Raw genomic sequence first — 14,568 nt, 5'->3', positions numbered from 1 at the left:
CACAGCTGAAGAGAGGAGGCAGGTGTGTGCCTGCATGTGAAGCAGAACGTCTGAGAGCAAAGTGGCTAGTGTCCAGGGAGGGAGTGTGGGAGCTGTAGGTGCAGGACTAATCAAGGTGCAGCCAGCTTTGCCAGCTGCACCCTGATTGGCCCTATTCCAACTCGGGCAGCCAGGTCTCCACCTCCAGGGCTGTTTCACAAATATTAAGAGGAACAATGGAAAAGGATATCATAGGCAGCCCTGTTCACAGATTACACTGAACATCCTACTTGTATCCATGCATATTTGTTTGGGCCAAAACACATTTCCTTTAAACATAAAACCAGAACCTATATAAATATGGAGCTGACATTTTATGTTCAGCAGTGCATGCAGTGAATGTACTACAAAGAATCACTCAACGCACAAAGAAAAATCAAGTGTACAGTGTCGATGGGTTGTTAATGTCTTTACAGTAACATTTGCAAGACCTTATAAATGGTTGAAACTGGAGATTTGCCAATGGTATTAGGTCCAGACCCCTATGGGCAAAGGGGGAGTTAGATTACAACCACCCTTGGGACTGATTCACATGAGTAGCCATGTTGGTCTGAAGTAGCACAATAAAATCAGAGTCCAGTAGCACCTTTAAGACCAACTGTGCACCCTTGGGACTGTGATCCCACATTCCATTAGCAAAACATCACTTGGCCAGAAATGTACCAAGTCTTGTCAGTTTCATGCAGGAAGCTGATGCAGCCATGTTCCCACTCACAACACTAAATGTAATAGGCATTCTTAACCTGGAAGCCACATCCCCCCAGGAGGACTCTGGAGTATGTGAAGCAACATTTTTGTTTCCATGAGATGCCTCTTCCCCTGACCTTTCCTTCACACTATATTAATGAGGTTTATTGATAGGATAATGGCACCTGAGAGCTTGTTCTTTTCCTTGATTAGCCTGAAGTACTTTCCTCACACCTGCAGCCATATTTTCCCTTAATTCATTAATTCCTACTCAGCCATCTTCTTTCCTTAATGACCAGAGTGAAACACCTAGACATCCTTATGAGTCACTCTTTCATCTTCACTCGGAAAACCTCTTAGGGTCCACCCTGATGCATTCCTCTTTGTCCTCCCTGACCTGGGAGCAGCTGGTAACTCTCAACAATAACAGAGCCATTATCTGTTCTCCATTTTCATGCCTCATCCCAGCAAACATATTAACTCCTTTGTTTTAGGGGCTAGCTGCCCAGCCTTAGCCTCCAGTCATGAAATAAGGTATGTAAACGGAGACACTTGGCCATAGCCATGTGTGTGTTGTTCCTGGATCCAAACCATGCACCCAAAACACACACAGGACATCTTGCTGTCTCTTTCTGGACATCTTCACATTGCAGAAGGTGGCTATTATTCTTTCTCCAACCCACATCTTATTGCCCCTCTTGCACTATCTAAACTCTTTTTTTTCCCTCTTGTGTTTTTGTGTTAGTTTAAATTGTGTGCTAGTGTGTTAGGGCTTTAAAAACATTTTCAATAAAGATCCATGTGTTTTATTTCAAATTTAATCTCTGACCAAATTTTCTAGTGGGGGACACCCTGGTATTCATAGATGGAGATCTCACATTCTCTCTCACTCCATGCTCTCTTAGAATTCATCCAACATTCAGGAGACAAGTCTTTTTTCAGTATTAACGGGACCCAGATGCCCTACTCCAGGGGTCTCCAGACTTGACTGCCAGGGGGCCCTTTGATACCTTTCCTGGTGTCCATCGCATGTTTTCAGAATGTGGGTGGAGTCTTGTGAGGTTCTTGCCCAGCATGGCTTCTGATTGGCCTATGAAGATTTCTCTGTGCAGAAACAATAAAATAACATTGTTTCTGCTGCTATTATCACCACAGTATTGGTTTTCTTTTCTCTCATTCCTCTTCCTAGTTTATTTTTTAAATCAGCCCCCTGCCTTGGACTTCCATTCCTGTGTGTGGCTCTACTTCCTGAAGCTGCCATTTTATCACTGGCTTCACCTCCTGTGCAGCCATTATGTACTTGTGCAGGCCTGGCACCCTTTGTCAGAATTCCCAAAGTGCCTCCAGGCTTAACATGGTTGGGAACCCCTGAGTTACGCTCTTTTTGTCGCAGGGAAATCTTCAGAGAAAAGCTAAGGCCCGGCAGACCATTTCCTGCACTCCAGAGCCACCATAGCAAGTACCAAGTGATTGGCAAGTACCAAGCAAGACTTAGGGTCAGGAATGAAAGGAGATCACCTGGCCCAATAAAAGCTGCTAGCTTCATCCTGAATCCTCAGTATAAGCAGCTTGTGATGTTAAATATGCTCAATAATAAATCTAACAACAGATTGTTATGGTGAGGATAAAAAGCTATATAACTGTAACATGAGGGCATTTTTAATGACTGGTATATATTTAATTAGAGCCTCTTGTGGCGCAGAGTGGTAAGCAGCAGAAATGCTGTCTAAAGCTGTCTGTCCATGAGGCTGGGAGTTCAATCCCAGCAGCCGGCACAAGGTTGACTCAGCCTTCCATCCTTCCGAGGTCGGTAAAATGAGTACCCAGCTTGCTGGGGGATAAACAGTAATGACTGGGGAAGGCACTGGCAAACCACCCCGTATTGAGTCTGCCATGAAAACGCTAGAGGGCGTCACCCCAAGGGTCAGACATGACCTGGTGCTTGCACAGGGGATACCTTTACCTTTAAATCGCATTTCAATCAAGTAAATCAAGGTTGACTCAGCCTTCCATCCTTCCGAGGTCGGTAAAATGAGTACCCAGCTTTCTGGGGGGTAAACGGTAATGACTGGGGAAGGCACTGGCAAACCACCCCGTATTGAGTCTGCCATGAAAACGCTAGAGGGCGTCACCCCAAGGGTCAGACATGACCTGGTGCTTGCACAGGGGATACCTTTACCTTTAAATCGCATTTCAATCAAGTAAATCAAGGTTGACTCAGCCTTCTATCCTTCCGAGGTCGGTAAAATGAGTACCCAGCTTACTGGAGGGTAAACAGTAATGACTGGGGAAGGCACTGGCAAACCACCCCGTATTGAGTTTGCCATGAAAACGCTGGAGGGTGTCACCCCAAGGGTCAGACATGACTCAGTGCTTGCACAGGGGATACCTTTACCTTTATATTTAATTATGCAGTGTCTCCTATCCCAAATTTTGATAATAGGTGACAATAACTTTGCATGAGGAAAAGGGGTTGATGCAACATGGTGCTTTCTGATACTCTCCAGAACCCCTCCCCTCACAGAATGAGGGTTGCTAAAGAAAAGGAATAGTGATCTTAGACAAGTACAACAAACCTGCATACATTTGCTGTACTTGCCCAAGACCAATATTCCCCTTCATTAGTACCTCTAGTTCCACAGGGCCTTTTATCCAGGAGGGTCCAGGACCCTTAAGAGAAAGTTTGGGGGGACATGTGGGGACTTCTAGAGGCAGTAGAGGGGCAGCAGTCTGACTCTTGATGCTGCGGCTGTGTTTTCCTAGCGAGAGACGCTCCAAGGTGGCTTGCCATTGCCTGCCTCTGGTTAGTGGCAACCCTGGATTTCCTTGGTGGTCTCCCATCCCAGTGCTGACCAGGGCCAGCCCTGCTTAGCTTCCTGAAGAAAATGGCAGCTTCAGCAGGTGGAATGGATAGGATTATATTCTTGCTGAGGTCCTTCCCCTCAGACTCTGTCCTTCCCAGGCTCCATCGCAGATCTCCAGGAATTTCTCATCCCAGGGTTGGCCCCAAAGACTTCCCCAAAAGTTACCATCTTTGAGAGGCTGGAAAAGCCTTCTCCTACTTGCTCCTGGCCATGGGGTTTTCCATTGCTTGCCTCTCTAACACTGTCTCTGTCTCAGTCTCTCTCTGTATTTCTCCCCAGTGAGGACCCAAGATGGCTTTTACAAATGGTTTCTACAAAGAACTTATATTTTCCAGACTAAAATATGACCACTGTACAATAACCAAAACAGAGAAGTATAGGCAATATAACATGATTTGAATTTGCAGTAGACCTAACACTAAGAAAGAGATATGTGTCCATATGTGTGTTGGGGGAGGCACTAAGGATATGGCCTGGGAGTCAAGGGGACGGCAGCAAAAAAAAAAAACATGTTTGGGAACCGCTGGCTTAGAAAGATACAACTCTACTGAGGATGTTACTGCTGCTTATATAATAAGCCCGACTGCATACAAAATAATGGTATATAGGTGGGGCACCTCTGTTGTATTTACAAAAACTGTGTGATACAAAGCCAGACTCTACCATTTCCTCTCTGCCCCTCCTATATTCTTCTCTTTGTCTCTTAGTCACAGATCTGTCTCTATAGCTTCTGCCTTGCTTGTGTATGTGGATCTGCCGAAGACCAAGCTTGAGATGAGGCAGGATTGTAATCCCAAACCACTGATTGACTCATGCATGGCTGGTCTCCCCGCAGGAGCCAGTGGATACAAAAAGTGTTTGCTGCACCTGGATTGGATCCAATCGCATTAAATCAAGCTGCTGTTAACCAATAGCCTGCAACTGCAGGTAGTTCCTTTCTTCCAATCTAAATATATATATTTGGAGGGGGGGTGGGTTGTTTGGGGTTTTTCCAGTACTGCTTATACCATGAGCTGAATCACAATAAAGAGCTGAATGAATTCAGTGCTTCCATGTTCTTTGAACCACTGGTCTAACACGCCTTCTCCAATCACTGTCACAATCTGATCTCCACCTTTTCCTATTATATATTATTCACTGCATTTGTATCCCACTCTACCATCTCAGAATACATGGGATTATCCAATTTTACCCTTATATTAGATTAGGTTGAGAGAGTATGAATCACCCAAGAATGCCTAATAAACTTCAAAGCTTAATGCGGTATTCACTTTCAGGTCTTCCTGATCCAAGGTGAATACTATATGAGTACAGTTTCTATGTCTGGTCATACACAGAGAGACAAGCTAGTTAACTTGATAAAACTAATGCCATTTTAAGAGTGCACAGCTCAAGTTTTTACGCTAACTTTAGCTGATTTTAGTTATTTTTTACCAAAAAGGTCCCTGTGTGAAGTAGGATATTGGAAAATGGGGAAGAGGGTAAGATGTCTGAGATCTGTCTGAGGACACTTGGGAACACCTGACACCCAGCTCTATCTCCTCATGGATGGCCGCCTGGACTCCCTCTCAGAACCATTCACCAGATGTTTGGAAGCCGTAGCTGGGTGGCTTGAGCACAGTCACCTGAAACTCAACCCCTCCAAGATGGAGGTCCTATGGTTTGGAAGGAAGAGGATATCAGGAAGCGCATCTATACACCCAGGAAGGGACACAACTTAACATCACACCCCTGACCAGGAAATGCCTCGCTTTCTATGAAGGTACAGATCATGCGGGTAGCCCGCCAGACATTTTATCACCTATTTGACCCGGAAATTGCAGCTAGTACAGAATGCAGCTGCTAGAGTCCCCACAGGAACACCTTGAAGGGCTCACATCCATCCTGTACTGAGGCAATTGCATTGGTTGCCAGTTGCGGCCCAGATCAGGTTCAAGGTTTTGACCTTTAAGGCCATTTGTGGTCTGGGACCCACATATCTGAGGGACCACCTGCCATCTTATCCCCCCCACACACACACACACACAGCTTTGCACTCTGCAGGCAGTAACTTGTTGGTGATACCTGGCCCTCTGGGAAGTTTGCCTAGTCTCAACCATGGCCAGGGCTTTTTCAGTCCTGGCCCCAACCTGGTGGAATGATCTCCTGGAAGAGCTGAGGGCCCTGCAGGAGGTCTCTGCATTCTGCAGGGCCTGCAAGATGGAGCTCTTCTGCCAGGTCTTTCGTTGAGGTCAGGGTACAGGAGATCAGATGGGCCCCTCCAGGTTAGATCATCATCTGGTAGTGGATCGCTGGCACCCATAGATTATTCCCATGATGCACAGGATGGGAGCTATTTGAACTGAGGATGGAGAGGATAATTGTTTTTAATAATTTTTACCAATTGCTTATAATTTATTGTATTATGTTATGCTGGAAACTGGCCCCAGCTGGCAATGCTAGGAGGGGTGGGATATCAATCAAAGCATAAATAAATAGTTATTTTCCAGCTGTGTAGTCACACCAACATTTGTTGAGGTGGGAGCTGATATGTGGAAGCATTTTTGTGGGATTCTGACCAGTGTATTAGTGGTTGTTGAGACAATTGCACTCTGCATACACTGGTATCTAATCTAAATCCTGGATTTTGCACAAAGTGCTCCAATGCAAGGTAGACATAGGAATCCTATAAATCTACATTGCTAAGTACAGGCAACTAGAGGCTGATGTACCCCAAAATAAGCCAAAAATCCCTTTATGCAAAAACCTGTCTTGGGATGTTATCTTGAAGGACACCGCATCCTGAGGAAGGTGATAAATGACATGGGAAGGCCCAGAGATTATTTCAAGGTTCAGTTAACCTCCAATTTCTTATTCTTCTGTTTGCAGCACAACCCCCTGGAATGTTAAGGGTAACTCTCCTTTAGACCACATTGTCCACATTGCCTCCTTTAGACCACATTGCACCACACGCCCCTCTATGGCAGGCTGCTTAGAATAGTCTCCAGATCCTAGAAACACACGACTAGGGTGTGGTGCTCAGCTATCTCCTCTTGCCTATTCTTCCGTTTCTAGCAGTTTGTCAAACGCTGGGTGGGGCAAGAGGTTCTCCTTTGGTGTAGTGGTTAGGAGTGTGGACTTCTAATCTGGCATGCCGGGTTCGATTCTGCGCTCCCCCACATGCAACCAGCCGGGTGACCTTGGGCTCGCCACGCCACTGATAAAACTGTTTTGACTGAGCAGTAATATCAGGGCTCTCTCAGCCTCACCCACCCCACAGGGTGTCTGTTGTGGGGAGAGGAAAGGGAAGGCGATTGTAAGCTGCTTTGAGCCTCCCTTGGGTAGGGAAAAGCCGCATATAAGAACCAACTCTTCTTCTTCTTCTTCTTCTTCTTCTTCTTCTTCTTCTTCTAATGACAATCAGTCTCCAAACTACCTAAATTCCTCTGAGCAAAATGACAGCCTTAGAAGTCACACAGTATGACATCACACTAAATTCCTTTCCCAAAATGGAGTTAACAAGCCTAGCTAAGGGTTACTATCCTCCAGGTAGATCCTGGAGTTTTCTTGAGATTATAAGTAATCTGCTTTCAAACTACAGCATTTAGTTTCCGGGAAATAATGGCACTTTGAGAGAGGGAATTTTATGGCACAACCGGCAAATTCGTCTGTCTCCAGACACCGCTCACTAGCGCCCAGCAGCTTCCCCTGCTGAAGTGGCCGATCCTGTGCCGCCCACTCCATGTGGCTAGTCCTCCACGCCCAGCGGCCGTGTACTAGGTCTGGGGACGAGCAACAGGAGGCTGCTATCCTCCCCACTCATGCCTCGAGAATGATCTGACGACGGGTGCTTGCACTCGAAAGCTCATGCCCTGAATAAATCTTTGTTGGTCTTAAAGGTGCCACTGGACTCTGATTTTATTGTGCTACTTCAGACCAACACCCATTTGAATCTAACGAAGTTTGAGTCCAATAGCACCCGTTAAGCCCAACAAGGAATTCTCCAAGGTGTGGGCTTTCGACAACGCGCACGCTTCCTCGGATCATGGGACAAGGAAGGCAGACAGACTTTGTCGGGTTTCAATGCGCTGCGAGTCGGGTTTCAAAACGCTGCGGCGTTTTCTTTCCCCTCTTGCTTCCCGCCGAACTTCCCCTTGCCTCTGGAATGAAGGGCAGAGGTTTGCGTCCGGATTTGCATGAAGAACCCGTTTGGCTTGGCTGCAGGGCTCGGATTACCGCGCTGCCTCGCGGCGCATGTAGTTTGCGAGCGGCGCTGCGGCCCCAGCCCACCGACGACGCCCTTCGACGGCAGAGGGCAAAGAGCGGGCGAGGAGTCCCCTCCCGGGGCCTGACGCGCCAGGCGGGCGGGGCCTCCCCCACCAGGTGAGCCCTCCCAGCGCGACACACTCCGCCCCGCCGTCGTCCTCCTTCTCCCGCACACGGCCGGCCGGACCCATTTTCTTAGCAGCCAAAGGCCGAGGGGAGGCTCAGGCGCCAGCTTTGGGCCCCGAGAGCAACGCCAGAAGCCGAGGAGGAGACGGAAGCTTGGCCATGGCGAGGCCTCTGGGCGCGGGACTTGAGCTTTGGCTCCTTTGGGTGAGTTTGTCCTGCTGCTGGGGGTCTTGCGGCTGAGCAGCCCTCGAGAAACGAGCCCGTCGAGTTGAACTAGCGCCGCGGGGAGAGCTTCCCCTGGCAGCCCGCCCGTCCGCAGACAATTATGGGCTGTGAAATGAGGAGAGCCAAAAAAACAAAAGGCCAACTCCGGGCCGAGCGGGGCTTGCTGGCCGCCCGACTGCTTTCTGAGCCCTGCAGCGGCGCCACGCCCTGCAGGCAGGCAGGCAGGCAGGTAGGCATTGTAACCTGCAACGGGAAAGGTGATGGCTCCGTGCCTGCAGACTGCCAGACGGGGCGAGAACGGGGAAGGCTGGCAGCGTTGTGCTAAAACAGGCGGGACAGTGCGTTCGGCGGAACTGGGAGTGCGCCTCCAGATGACTATCTACAACCTGACAGGAGTTCTTTCGGAGGACGGATATTATTTGAATTTTTTAAAATCCCTTGATTTGAAAGAACGTGGTAGCCAGATTGACGTATAAGAACTGGGTTGTGCTCTGATGTCTTAAAAAAAAAAACACCTGGACATTGTTAATAATTCGAGGGTCTCCAGAGTCTAAAAGGTAAAGGTATCCCCTGTGCAAGCACCGAGTCATGTCTGACCCTTGGGGTGACGCCCTCTAGCGTTTTCATGGCAGACTCAATACCGGGGGGTTTGCCAGTGCCTTCCCCAGGCATTACCCAGAGTCTACAAAAGCCTTTTTGATTTAGAAACAGGACAGTTGTCTGGTCTCTGGGAAGTCTGAGTCACCTCCAGGGAATCAAGCAAGGTGGCCTTTTGTTAGTGGTTTCAGAAGAGTAGCGGAGTTGGACTGCTGTAGAAGAGCTGGACTGGAGACCACCTTTAAGACCAACACAATTTTCTGGACAGAAGCTTTTGAGAGTCTGAGCTCCTGTCATCCAAGGAAACATATTCCATGAAAAGCTTGTTGATCTCTGAGGCACTATTGGCCTCGAAACTAGCCCTTCTATGAAGAGGTGCTTCATACTGTTACCAGTACTAAGTTCCCTAAATGTGTGGAAATAGGAAGGGATGGGCTGCTAGACTATAAAACATAAAGAGCTATGATGAATTGGTAGTTGTTAGTTGTAAAAGTAACTGTAGACATTTTCTTGCATATGATGTCCAAGAAAGTTTTTTTTCCCTCTTGTGCAGATAATTGTATCTTTCCCTATGAGAATAACGGTTCCCAGTGTTTTTATTTTATTGATTTTTGTTTTTAAAAAAACCAAATAGTAATCAGAAAATCTGTTGGAAGTTCCATTGAGTTATTAATCTGAAATTCAAATTACTTATTAATCCTTAATGCAGAATTAATGTGTGAGAATTGGGTTGCGCTTTCCAAAGAAAGTAAAGCACAGTTTCCCGTCAGTTCTAGATAGATTTATTTCCTGGATTAGTGCCCTGATTTTTCTGATTAACGATACCACCTGAGGGTGTAATTTGACAGCCTTCTTCCTGGCAAAGTTGCAACAAGACATTTCTTGGCATACATCAGAGCATGAGGGAACCTTTAGGAATCACAGACCATGTGGGTTCCATCATATCTGGATTTCCTTGCAATGTTATAGAAATTGATTATGGCAGCTATTGTCATTGGATTAGACACCCTCTCCCCACCCACCCCCAGGTATATACAGGGAACTTTCCTTAGTGTTAATTATGTCAAGGCTCAGCCTTTGAACATATGAAGTACTAATAAAGTAGAGGGAATCTCTGAGCACACATAGAGGATGTCTTGAATTGCTACCAATCTGCCTCACACCAGTCCCATTGGCGTGGTAAGTGTGGAATATTTCTTCACACTGAAACTGATTTTAACACTGCAGGAAATCTGGACACTTCAACTCTAGGCAGGGCAAGCATTAGTATAGTCTCAGGCAAGGCAGCTACCAGGGCTCAGGGCTTCTGGTGGGGCCCACTGCTGCTGCCCATCCCCCCTTCCCATATGCCACTTCCCTGCCTGTTCACTTGTGAGTGCTTTGCCACCTGTGCATCCAGTTGTGCGCACCACCTAGCAGTGCAGATGGCTGCAAGGATGGGCAATGAGAGGGCCTGTGAGCAGGAGAGGGAGGGATACATAGGCAGGTAGTGAGACATGGGTAGGGGGTATGGGTAGGGGGTAGGAAGGGGGCCCCCTGCATGCTGACAGGGACTCATTGTAATTGTAGTCCATGGACGTCAGAAGAGCCTCAGTCTGGCCACCCCTGGTATAGAGTGACCATATATGGTCAAAGACTTGTGGAGAAACTTCCAGTCAGCTAGTGGAACTCACAGTGCTACTAACGTTTCTTATCCTTGATTGATGTGTGCCTAATTCTACTGAGTGGTGGCTGTCAAGACTCGCTTTATCTTTTCCACCTTGGCTCTTGGTTTTTTGTGGGTAGATCTGTTATACAATAGACTTCACTTTCCAGAAACCTCTTCAGAATACTTATGACTTGAAGGAGTGGAATCAAGGCGTATTAAATAAGACAGCAATTGTTTAAGCCCCAGTTGTAACCCTTCAGTGCCTGGTGTGATAATAAAGAAACTCTTGGTGGTTGTCATATTTTGTTGAAGGCAAGCAATCACAGCAACAGAATTTCTGCTTTTTGAAACAGAAACGGAAGCTTATGTTGGCTGTTCTAGGGTGATTTGCCCAGGATATCATGCTACTTGACAGCCTGCTGTGGTTGAGGTATTGCTTCATACATTTCCATGGGCACTGCAGAGAAGGAAAGAAGTGAGCTAACTGTATGAAGGCTGTGACTGGACCAGCTACCAAGTGAAAATACAGGAGTCTGAACTTAACACACATTTTGCTTGTTTACTTTACAAGACCCTCCCGCAGTGGGGGAGGGAAAACTAGCACATGATTATATTCCAGTAGGAACAATTTTGCTTTTGTTTCTAGTAGTCCACTTCATTTCCACTTGCATCACCAACCTGAGAATAGGCACCACATAGTTTCTTACAATGAATAAAAAGAGTGCAGGATTTTATGTGGATGAGCCAGGCAATTTCTCTTAAGCAAGAGAACTACCTACTCTTTGCTCAAGAATAGGTGTTACGATTTCCTAGGATGCTTGGAAGTACTTCTCATTCTCCCAATAATAACTGTACTTGATCTAACATTGAAATACTGCCATTGAAATATACACCTGTTATAGAATGGGTACTTTAGGTGCTTATTCCAGCAGGAGATGCAACATGTACATCAGGGTGTCACAGTTTTTTCCATGACCACGGTGCTGAGAGCACCTCGGCAATTGCAAAGTTGTAGTAACATTTTGAAACATTAATCCTATTGGTTTCAGTACTTAAGTTACATTTCATAAGACAACCTAAACTTCAGAGCAGAGAGCTTGTTAACATGCTACATAATAGAAGGAATTATGGTTATCTCCAGAGCAACTTGCTGATTTCTCTGTTTACATTTTCATCAGCTTCCTGGTAGTTTTGTGGTTTAGACCTTTTGTAGCCAGCAAGTTTGACTCAGTGGAGAGACATTGCTGAGATCTGATGTTTGAACATGTGGCCCTTGAAGCAAATTGTAGCTTATTAAATGTTGTTACACGGCCAGCATAGTTCACTTTCAGACTGAAGCTTAACCAAGTATATGCGCACTGAGATCAAAACCTGAGGGAACAGTGAGTTTATATAAGGATGAAGTCATTCCAGGATGCTTACAGTCTGATTTCATCACCAATGGTAGCATCACACCTGGAAATAGAACAGCTATCACCTAGGAGGGGAGCTGGACCAACTCCCACAGGCTGTGCATGCAATTATTTCCACAACAGTGATCCTAGTCATATGCCTGAACTAGTATCAGCATAGGAATACCCATAGTAACTATCAAGTCTTCAAGTAACCCATAGTAACTATCAAGTCTTCAGGTATCTGGCATGCCCACAAAAGCACTACAGATCACAGAAAGCCTTCCTCTAGAAGCTTCCTATTAGTAGTTGAGACTTGTGCTTATTAGTTGAGACTTGTGCCTATTAGGCCTAGTTAAAGTGCACTAGGTTCAGGCACCCTGAGAATCCATTTTTAAATTGTTTGTGGATCCTAGAAAATAGGGAAAAAAAAGAAGTCTTGGTCTTTAGACCCCATTTTTCACTGCCCAAAGGAGTCTAAAAGCAGCTTACAATCGCCTTTGCTTCCTCTCCCCACCACAGACACCCTGTGAGGTAGGGGGGACTGAAAGAGCTCTGACAGGACTGCTTGATCAGAACAACAGTATCAGGACTGTACTAAGCCCAAGGCCGTCTAGCTGGCTGCATGTGGAGGAGCAGGGAATCAAACCCGGTTTGCCAGATTAGAAGCTATCACTCTTAACCGCTCCACCACCATGTTTTAGTCTAATAATGTGTATGGGGAATCTTCAAGATAGGATATTGAATCAAAGGAGCACATTCAAATATTTTTAGTTGCTCCAAAATCATTAGGACGTATGATGTGCAAAGTTCACTTAATCCTGCCAAGCCCTTATGTGAGCTCAATAAAAATAGAAACTCAGTCCTGCATACCTATTTAGAAAGATCATTCTTTTAAGTGCTCTGTTAAAATTAAAACAATAATATGAGTCTCCACCTCATTCCTTCCCTTCCTTGCTGTGACTAGAAACAAGTTGAGGAAAATGATTTTAAGCTTTAAAATGTGGGGGGAGGGGAAAAGCAAAAGCAGCCTCTCCCTGCCTGCCCTTTTTCTAGAGAGGTGCAGCCTACCAAGATTATTTGGATTTAGAGAAGAAGTAGGAAAAAACCATGGAATCCGAAATTCTGATGTTTGCTGTATTTCCTGGGAATTGTGTGTGTGATTTCAGTGGAGCTTATTTCCACAGAGATATGCCTTAAAAACTGTATTCCCCATTCAAAATACATATGCAATAAAGCTAAGTATTGAATGGGTGAAAATTCCTTGAACCTAAAGTATGACATATGCCAGAACTCCTTATGCCCCTTGCAGGGCAATTTGCTCTGCAGGTATGAATCTGTTGATGGTCCCAGAACCCCAGGAAGCAGGCCTAGCTTCAACCAGGGCCAGGGCATTTTCAGTCCTGGCCCCTACCTGGTGGAATGAGCTCCCAGAAGAGCTACGGGCCTTGACGGAGTTCTCTGGGTTCTGCAAGGCCTGCAAGATGGAGCTGTTCTTCCAGGCATTTTGTTGAGGCCAGCTGTTGCTAGTACCGGGGATTGACAGCAGGTCTCCCCCCTCCCCTCCCCTTCCCGTTCCAGAATTAGGTATTAGACTTGCCTGGAACCTCTGAGTGATCCACCTCTGGGTTTTCTTCCATCACCTGTCATTGATTACATCCTGGCTCCAACTGCTTGAGATGTTGGGGGAGGAGTTTTGTATTTTTAACCACCGTTTTGATTTTATGTGTTTTGGGGAGTTGTTGTTGTAATATGAATGTATTTTCAAGATCTGGATTAATGTTTTATGGATGGACTAATAATCAAGCCCGCTGTACCTGGAATACAGCGGGCGCTAGCAGGGCCGCATGCGGCCCCCGAGTCGGCAGGCCGCAATTGCCGGCGTGGCGGTGGCCTGATGCATTGGAGGCACTTTGCGCCTCCCGACACGTCAGGCTGCTGGCAAGGGAGCAACTGCGAGCCGCGCTGTGCGCGGCTTGCAATTGCTCCCTTGGCGGCAGGGCGGCAATCGGAGAGCCCAATCGGCAGGCGCAAAGCACCTACCAATTGAGCCCTCCCATTGTCAGTCCGGAGGAAGGGGCCAATCGGCACCCTTCCTCATCCCGGACAGAGCCCGCCCTAACTCCTCCCCCCGTATCCTTATCGCATTATTTAGTCCACGGCGCCGCGGGCGGTGTTAAGATGTTTTATCTTTTATGCATTATGAACTGTCGCAAGCTGTGCTGAGAACAGCAGCATAGAAATATAATAAATAAATAAACCTTTAAATAAAGCACATAGGAATCTTTGGAAGAATTTTGAGATACCCATTAGCCAAAGGGGAAAAACAATGTTACTAAAACAGTGTGTGCGATTCTTTTCATATACATATAAAATAATTTCACATTCTTTTTAGTCTCTATGTAACTCAATTGTACTTTTAGATTCGATTGTTATCCACATGCTGGTGACCCTTCCCCCCAAGATCTATATTATTTTATCCAAATTGCCTGATGCTGCTGTAAAGAAGAAGAAGGAGGAGGAGGAGGAAGAGGAAGAGGAAGAGGAAGAGGAGTTGGTTCTTATATGCCTCTTTTCCCTACCCGAAGGAGGCTCAAAGCGGCTTACAGTCGCCTTCCCAATACTCTCCCCACAACAGACACCCTGTGGGGTAGGCGAGGCTGATATTCCTGCTCGGTCAGAACAGTTTTATCAGTGCCGTGGCGAGCCCAAGGTCACCCAGCTGGTTGCATGTGGGGGAGCGCAG

The 14,568-nt window shown here is 46.5% G+C and overlaps 1 protein-coding gene across 1 annotated transcript in view; it reads left to right on the top strand.

Annotated features, from left to right (window-relative positions):
• The first annotated feature begins 7,870 nt into the window (after positions 1-7,870).
• The window catches only part of LOC143844825 (desmoglein-2-like), a 32,905-nt gene continuing 26,207 nt past the window's right edge, over positions 7,871-14,568 (top strand). The window contains exon 1 of the mRNA XM_077352522.1: positions 7,871-8,165. Coding sequence (XP_077208637.1) covers positions 8,121-8,165 — 45 coding nt within the window. The 5' untranslated portion in view covers positions 7,871-8,120. The remainder of the gene's footprint in view (positions 8,166-14,568) is intronic.

Source organism: Paroedura picta, chromosome 9 (genome assembly GCF_049243985.1).
Source record: "Paroedura picta isolate Pp20150507F chromosome 9, Ppicta_v3.0, whole genome shotgun sequence".
Lineage (NCBI taxonomy): Eukaryota > Metazoa > Chordata > Lepidosauria > Squamata > Gekkonidae > Paroedura > Paroedura picta.
The sequence above is the reverse complement of the archived record's forward strand: the minus strand, read 5'-3'. Positions and strand labels throughout refer to the sequence as shown.